Source organism: Orbicella faveolata, unplaced genomic scaffold, assembly GCF_042242905.1.
Source record: "Orbicella faveolata isolate gen_17 unplaced genomic scaffold, um_ofav_v1 contig_2, whole genome shotgun sequence".
Classification (NCBI taxonomy): domain Eukaryota; kingdom Metazoa; phylum Cnidaria; class Anthozoa; order Scleractinia; family Merulinidae; genus Orbicella; species Orbicella faveolata.
This window is the reverse complement of record NW_028301547.1, coordinates 906,770-915,451: the sequence shown is the minus strand read 5'-3', so window position 1 is coordinate 915,451 and position 8,682 is coordinate 906,770. Positions and strand designations below refer to the sequence as shown.

At 37.7% G+C, this 8,682-nt stretch overlaps 1 protein-coding gene across 2 annotated transcripts; it reads right to left on the bottom strand.

Moving 5' to 3' along the window:
• Nucleotides 1-157: 157 nt before the first annotated feature.
• On the bottom strand, nucleotides 158-8,645 carry LOC110062594 (protein saal1-like). 2 transcript variants are annotated; one of them, XM_020769521.2, is made up of 13 exons: nucleotides 8,320-8,645; nucleotides 7,449-7,532; nucleotides 7,145-7,224; nucleotides 6,897-6,956; nucleotides 6,528-6,640; nucleotides 5,835-5,964; nucleotides 5,557-5,639; nucleotides 5,019-5,186; nucleotides 4,133-4,456; nucleotides 3,429-3,589; nucleotides 2,084-2,179; nucleotides 1,394-1,482; nucleotides 158-982 (listed from the first exon to the last, which is right to left on the bottom strand). In XM_020769521.2, exons 1-13 carry the CDS (start codon nucleotides 8,584-8,586, stop codon nucleotides 952-954), a joined length of 1,686 nt encoding a protein of 561 aa, XP_020625180.1. In that variant the 5' UTR covers nucleotides 8,587-8,645; the 3' UTR covers nucleotides 158-951. The 2 variants fall into 2 exon arrangements, with proteins under 2 accessions (XP_020625180.1, XP_020625181.1); XM_020769522.2 differs by having other exon boundaries at nucleotides 909-1,482.
• Between the last annotated feature and the right edge of the window lie 37 nt (nucleotides 8,646-8,682).

Sequence of the window (8,682 nt, the reverse complement as noted above, 5' to 3'; positions counted from 1 at the left end):
TGGTAAGAGGGTGTATTCTAACCAACCTTAATGTCAAAAAATGGGTTTGTTTTGAGCATTGTACAAGAGGCCAAAACAAACCAAGCTGCTTCTGCAGGTTAGCATCCTTTGACTTCAAAACACTTTGCCTTTAAATGAAATTATGACCACAGATAGATTCAGACCAAACTTGAATTTATTTACAAACATGCCAACTTAATAGAATTGAGTACACCAACTGGACTGATTTTTTGCTGATGAAATTGAGATTAGAAACTAAAGTATTTTTATTCACCTAGCACATCTTGAAATGTTCTCAACTTAAGCAGTTAGTAATAATTCATCAACTTAAAACAGAGGAAACCATGACTGTGTTAGATGGATTGGATCATCCAATCTTCAGTAGCACAGCTTAATTTTCTCTCCCTGTTTTTCTTTGTTTTCTCATTATTGTATTTAGTTGTTGTTTTGATTAAGAAGATACATCAAGCACTCAACTCTTAAGACCATTTTAACATATTTCCAAACATGTCCAAGTTGGTAAAATATACTCCACTGTGCATTATATGTTTAGGAATAAGGTCTCTTGAGTTTGATAAACTGTATCTCAAACATTTCGAAGAATTGTGTTCACTAGCAATGATAGTTATAGTGTTGTAAGCTCAATGCCACATCCCAGTCGTCAAAGTTTTTTTTCTGTGTCCATGTTATGCACATGAGGCTAGTAAGAGCTTTCAGTGAAATTTTCAGAACTGGGCAGCTTCAAGTTAACAAGTTTTCTTAGCAGAGACATTGTCTTGATTGTATTGTACAATAATTTATAACTCCTGTCCATGGCATTTGTTTTCCATGACTGTTAAGTTAATGCTTGTCTCACCAGGAGAGATTCAAACGCTTTCTTCCCAAATTTTTTCTCTCAGTCTGCTAAATTATTTTTAACAACAGTATTGACAAACAGATCAGAAAAGATAATTACATGCCACTTTGTTTGCCCCACTCAGACCTGAAAGGAAAAATTATAATACAGACAAAATTAGCAAAATAATGAGTACTGTTTTGTGACTGTTGCGTTCTTGAAGTTTGTTTTCTTGTATCCACAAATAACTTGTTCTATTCACTTCGAAAAGAGCTTAAATTTAATCATTTCAAAATGCATTTAGCAAAGTACAGTACTGATTAGAAATAAAAACAGCAAAATGGTTCTCATTTTTAACAACACATATTATGGTTTCATTCATACTTAAAAGTAAGTTCCACATCCATGCACAACATGATAAAAAGTCCATCATGAAAGTATTACTAAAAAGCTTTCAGGTAAATGGATAGAATAGTGAAGGTGTCAGAACCGTATTATTAATATTGAATTTGACTCTGGAAGTGAAAGGGATGAAACATTACACAAACAAGACCCCACCTTTTGACTGTGTATAGTCTTTCTGAAAGCTTCTTATGTAGAGAGGACAGTTCTGAAATGCTTAGTGTTGATTCTACCAACTCGCATACCTGAAAAATTAAAGTACCACACAGGCCTAATTATAGGGCTGGCATATAAATCTTAATTAGTTGATTTACTCTTACCGTGCAAGCTATTCATTAAAAACCTATTAAATTTAACAGGCTTGCAACAGTAAATTGCTGAGGCCTGCAATCTGAGCAAAATGCTACCAAGGATTAAATCTAAGTTAGAGTAGCAGCCCAGCCAGAGAAGCACAAGCAACAAATATGGAACCCAGAGTAAAGCCCTAACTTGTGCTTGCTGTACACAAGACTATGAGTAGTCCCTCTTTTGCTTAGTCAGTCGTGTGTGATGCAAAAAAAAAAAAAAAACATAAAAACATAAAAAACACAAAAAAATGGCTGGGCAAAATCCTGAAGGTGAGAAGCGTTTTGCCCCCAGGATTTCACTCAGCCATTTTTTTCTTCATGATTTATTTATGGTAGATCACTCAACAGACTAAGCAAAAGAGGGACAACTCATAGTGTAGCTGGTCACCCATATTCTCCAACCCTTGAATCAAGAGAAACTACAATTAAAACCACTCTACATTCATGTTGTCAAAGATTTCTGCCCAGACAAAACAAAAAAAGCTGACTTGTTACTCACCAGTGTGTTGTAGGCTGTTATTCTGCTGGCATAATGAACTATCTTCTGAAGAAGAGTTTCATGAGGTGCTAACATGCTTGAAACACACTTAGGAGCCTGTAAAAGAACGGATCAGATACATGCACAAAAATAGACCAAAAGGTAAAGTCTGCATACAAGCCAAGTGGCCCATCAAGCCGAAGCATATCCCAGTATCTGTAGCATGAAGCAACTAGGAGTATTTCCCGGGGTATGCAATCGAAGGAAATCGATGATCAAAAAACCAATCGATCAATCGATATCAATCGATAAAATTAGTTAATTGGTATCGACTGGTATCGGTCAATCGATCATCAATCGCTAACCACACAAAAACCATTCATCGATTGCATCGATTGGCACAGCAACCTCAAACCTGTCCGATCATCCACCATTTTTAGGAAGCCCAGGGGACATAATTATTAAAATAATTCTGACCCAGTCTTCTCAACGCAAAGAATATACCCCGTTGCACGTGTACTTCATTACCCACTTGCTTGTCATTGCCTTTCTGTGTCATTATATATGTCTACGCAAGAAGTCCGGGAAGAGGCTTTACTGAATATAAGGTGCATCGCAAAAGGCTATCATCTTTGCCATTTTGAGATGAACGTCCGTGAAGTATTTACTGTTGACAAGAAGAGGGGAGAACGCGGAGACGCGTTTAAAGTTGTTAACCAAGCAAGAACAGGAACAAACTTTTGAGTTGTCAAAAGAAGACGAGTTCCTGTAGATGGGGCGTTGAAGAGAAAGAAGAGAGTCTTGTTCTCCTGTTAACGTTCAAAGGATTAAACTGAAATCTGTTGACAATTACTGCGTATAAAGAGGGGGTATTTATGCACCGATTCCTTCAATGTGCAACCAATCGATACCAATCGATATCAATTTATCTATCGATTGTTTTTGAAAATCGATACCAATCGATAACCACACGAATCTTTGCCATCGATTGGTCATCGATTATCAATATCAATCAATTAATCGATATCAATTGGTATTGACTGATATCAATTGTCATCGATTATCGATTTCATCAATTGGATACCCTGGGGTATTTCTACTCCCTCCTGGATGGATGCTAGTCCATTACAGGATTACCTCCAGCATTAAATTGGCCAATACCCATTTGTGCACCTGGGTAGAGAGAGGCACTGTGAGAGAAAAAGTGTCTTGCCCAAGAACACGACACAATGTCCCTGGCTGGCCAGGGCTCGAACCCGGACCACTGGATCCAGGGATGAGCTCACTGTGAGGCCACTTTGCCTCCCACAAAAAATTGACCAAGGTCTTCTTATAATCAATTCCAACATAACAAGCAGTTACCTACCTTAGCAGATTCTGAAATAATATCTTTCAAAAAGCTAGTTGCCACAGTAAAGTACTGGTGGTGAATGTCAGCAATATCAACTTCGCAGTTTCCATCGTGCTGATTTCTTATTGTGTCTTTGGATGAACAAGCTATTGCATCTGTTGATTCTCTTCTGTTAGCTTTTGAAAACATAAAAATCCACATGTTTATAGTCAATAAAATGCAATCAAGATTATTACTGTCTTGTAAATCTAGTATCTTACTGACCTGTCAATTGGACCAAGTCACTTTCTGGGAAGAGTTGATCTCTAACTTGAAAAAAAGATCCTTCCCCCTGGTTACCCATGGATTTTGATAACCATCAACTGGTTAACACAGTTAGTATAAGTAAGGACCCTGCAGTTTGCAGGGTGTTAGGTTGGAGAATTTTATTTCAGGACAGACCATCCCTAAGGGAGATAGTGTGGCATTTGCTATGACATGACCACAATTCGCAAATGGTTACACCTTCAGATGGTTTAAATGACCGTGTAGAATGGCAGTCCTGTCAGTAATCTGGGAATACAAATGAGCCTGGCAGATCTCCAGCAGTACCAGCCATAAAGTCAGCTTAACACAGTCTTCAAAGGTATAGTGTTCAATTGGTACGTGTACCACCATGAAAATTAATGACATTACAACAAGGTATTCACAGAGTGACCAGTCAACTCTTTACTACTTACCTTCTGCTTCATCAGCTAGTTCATCCTCTGGCTTATCCTGGTTACAAGATTTTTGTAATTCTTCTCTTAGCTCAACATTTTCTTCGTTTTGAACACAATTTGTACTTGTTGAAGGTTCAGCACCCGACGAAACAGATTTGTTTGCATAGTTGTCAGTGTCATTTTTAAGACTGCTAAATGTATCTTCATTGCTAATACTTCTTTCAAACTTGTGTTCATCACTTTCAGTGAAGGAGAGTCTGTTAATGCTATTTTTACTTCTTTTGCGATGAATCTTGCATGAATATCCTAGAAGACCCAAGAGCACCTTCATAATTCTTGGATCTGCAGAAAAAAAAGAATGCACCACATTTACAAGAATCCTCCTCAAGTGACTACTACAGTATCTATAACACTCTTCACAATTAACCATCAAGACTTCAAGACTTTGCCCAGTCATAGGCCTGCAATGCTGGCAAATAATTGCCATGTAGACTCCTACACAAATTACACCTTCTACACATGCATGTTTACAATGATGCTTAATTACGCAAATAAGAAGTAAAAAAAAGTTTGGAAGCAGCTTGTCTCAAGTGAAAGTCGTGAACCACTGGAAGACATACAGTCATATAACTATAACACCTATAAAACTTTAGTGTTACTATTTCATATAGTGTGATCGTTCGGGTGATTGTTGTTCTGAAAAGAACTGTTGTTGGCGACTGATGTTTCGACAACCTGAGCAGAAGTTAACTTCTGCTCAGGTTGTCGAAATGTCAGTCACCAACAACAGTTCTTTTCAGAGCTACCCTCACCCAGACAATCACACTACACAAACTACTAATACTCCTGGGTTCAAACCATTTAATATGAAACCTTACTATATAAGATTACATTCAGAACCAACCCTTTTCCATGGCCGTCAGCACAGTAATGGGATCTGACACAAGAATTACATTCATTACTGAGAATGATTCAGTAAGTGACACTTCATGGCCGACAATTATCCCTCCTTCATCATGTCCACACTCGGCAATAAAATGACACAGCAGTGGGACAACAGATACACAATTCACTGAAAAGGAAAAAGGAAAAATCATTAACCTTAAATAAAACAGTGGAATGGGTCACTGAATATATACATGTACAGCCCAGGTACTTCATAACACTCCCAGTGTAAGCTTCATTAGCTCAACTGTATTTGGCTTCTTGTTGCCAGGACAGTTAAAGAGTAAGTTTACAAGTATATCAAATGCTGGAGGACCAAAGGGTCATATTGATGAAATAACTTGCATATGATCCCATCTATGGGATAGGTAGCAATACCCTTGGTCATTTCATCCTATGAATCCAGGGAAATTGCTGGCTAAAAAATCGAGGTCAGATTAGCTTTCCTCAATTTAAAGGAAAATATTTTCACAGTCTTTCTGTTGTTATTTACTCACCTAATCCTCTGACACCTTGTTCAACAGTGGATACCATTTGTAGAATATGAAGAAGAGTTTCAACAATGTGCAGTTGCTCAGATCTTGAAGATAGAAACAATGCACACCTTTTGTAATAATGTTTTCAAATATTGCAATTTTTTTCTGTTTACTGGTGAGTAATTACATGACATTGCATAGTGAGAGATTCTTTCTGACAGCTGGGAGAGGGTTATTAGGCAAGGATGCGCATTCAGTATGGTACGCTATCCAACAACACAGAGAAAAGGAAAATTTACCTCACATGCATTTGTTTCATAGCTTCACAAACGGCAGTAACCAAAGGCAAGTCAGCCCAAGTCCTTAACATCTCATCACTTGAATCAAGCACTTTATCGACCACCTGTGAACAGTTGGTTAGGAGGTCCACTGCAAAGTAACAAGACAGAATGATCAACATACAAGCTCTCCTTAGAGTTTTTTGCCATACATTTTCTATAATTACATGTAAGAAACAGTCAGTCTGACTCAGTACTTTTTCCGTGTTTACATAGCCTCATCTAAAGATGACAAAGGTTGGGAGAATTTGAGACAATTATTCAAACCTAAGATGCAGAGAAGGGTTTGCATAACTTTCGAGAATTCTCCCAACCTCCCGAGTGCACATTTAGATGAGGCTATGTAAACACGGAAAAAAACCCTCTATTGATTCTATAAAATATTTCTCAAAAACATACTCGCGAATCTAAAATGTAACAACCATTTTACGTACTCTCATCTAAAAACTGCAGCTCCCAATCAATGAGAGTGCATGTAGTATCTCAGTTATTTTATAACAATGACTAGAAGCCAGTGAAACACTATATGTTAAATGTTTCATCCTTGACTGATGAATACAGTCTAAACCTAACAACTATCAACACAGCTGCTAAGCATTGAACTTGTGTCTGGCTGAGAGATGTAAACCTCTTTAAACATTTCATGTATCTTACCATTCAGAGAGTTCTCCAAAATGTAGATGAAGTTCTTGAAGACCGATTCTGTCTCTAATACCGTCATCCACTGTGGTTCCACTTCGTCATTACTTAAACACACATGAATCAATCTAATGAGAAAGAAAAAAACAAAAAAAATTCAAAACAGTAGACTTCAGATAATATGCAACAAGGTCAAACATTTCCTATTTGAACTGTCTACTTCACATGTAGTTTTTACCGGTGAAGTTCATGTTTTTTTGGTTTGATAACCTATTTATTACCAATAGAGGACAATCCCAAAGACGAAACAAAAAAAAGACTCAAATGTCAAAATTATTATATAACATTGAATTCTATGTAAAGAAGAAGGTATTTGAGTTTTACCTTGTTACCTCCACAAGAACTGGTGCATCTGGTTCATCAAGCAACACAGTCACAATATCACTGAATAAAAGAAAATTGGAATTAAACACAGCTTGCTTGATTAAAAGGCAACCTTTTTGTGCATAAGTTAAGACTAGTCAGTTGATCAGTCACTACAATTTGTAATTACATAGTACCAGTCATTGTCACCAACAGATCAATAGACGGATGCACAAAATTAAATTCCTTTTCTAGAAAATAATACTTACAGGAGATCTTTATTTCTCATCATTTTGACACACACATCATGACTGCAGGCCATATTTGCCAGAATGCCAACACATATTTCCTGTCAGTTACAAAGAAGATAAAAAACTTACCCTGATTTTGTGATCCCAAAGGAGAGTAAGAAAAATTAGAAAGACTTGGAGACAGACATTATCTGGCCAGTTTTTCCTCAACATTTACATCAGCACCCATTTATTGTTACATTTGGGTAAAGAGAGGCATAACGTAAAATTATATTACAGACCGATTCTTCTCAGTAGGAAATAAATTAAGCTGTGCACTCACTGTGACTCTTGAATTCTGTGACTTTAATACAGCATCTAGAAGAACTTCAGTTGTTTCCATTTCTTCCAAAAATGCAGCGACATCCTATAGTTGAATGTAACGTATTTTACTACACGCAACATTACAGGGCAAACAACATTCCACATTAACGTAACAGACCGTAAAGGTACAAGATTTCAACCCTTAATTCCCAATTTAATGCTAGAACTTAATTTATAAATATTATTATATACAGATACTGTAAAGTACTCAAAATAAATCATCAATTTCTCTACACTATCAGTCATAGGGATGGCAAGACTCACTCTCTTTTGTGGCACCAATCTCAGAATCTCAATTTGTTCCATGAGCCTTGAGCGCACTCAGAAATTCTCAAACTCCCCCTGCCCCATTACCCCCCCCCCCCCCAAACTCCTTTTCTCTTCTCATGCCCCTGGGGGATGAGGACAAGAAGATGTCTGACATTTCAGACCAATGACCTTCTTTTTGATCAGAGTAGATATTTACCAGGTACTAATTGTTCGAAAGGTGGATAACTCAATCCACCGGATAAATCACTAGCCAGTGGACAGCGTTACCCACGTTTTGCACAACCTGAGCCAGAATGGTACAAAAAATACTTATTAAGTTGTGTAGCATATGTAGAAATAATTATTTTCAAATATGCGTAACTATAGGTCTAAAACCAAAAAACTCATAAGGGAAAAATAGTTTTATGTTTCCAGTTTACAAAATAACTTCTCCACCTTACCCTACCCCGAAAGGGTTGTCACAGGTCACGCATTCTCAAACACGTATAAAAACAGCGCAGCTTTCAGTCATTTTGCGATGAGACCTTTAAAACTCTTAACTTCTTCTTTCGGTCACTTACCGAGTTCATAGACATGTCCCATAGTTCACACAGCTCCCTTTCAAAAGCATCGCTCAACTCGTGCGAATTTTCTTCCTCGCGCGGTTCAGCGTGTTCGCCGTTTTCGCCAACTTCGGAATCCTCCGTGTTCTGAAGGGACTGCACCAACTTCATTAGAGTTCCTAGGACCCATTTCTTACTAAAAACTGTTTCACCAATATTGTCGTACTGTATTAACTCGATTTCTTCCGCAGATAATCGAGGAGGGGAAGGGTTTCTGTCTGCCATCTTTGAATCTCTTAGCTCTTCGCGCAACGATCGCGGCCTCTGTCCCTGTGTTGTTCGGAAAGTTGTTCGCAAATCTTCGGAAAACGTTCGGCTGTT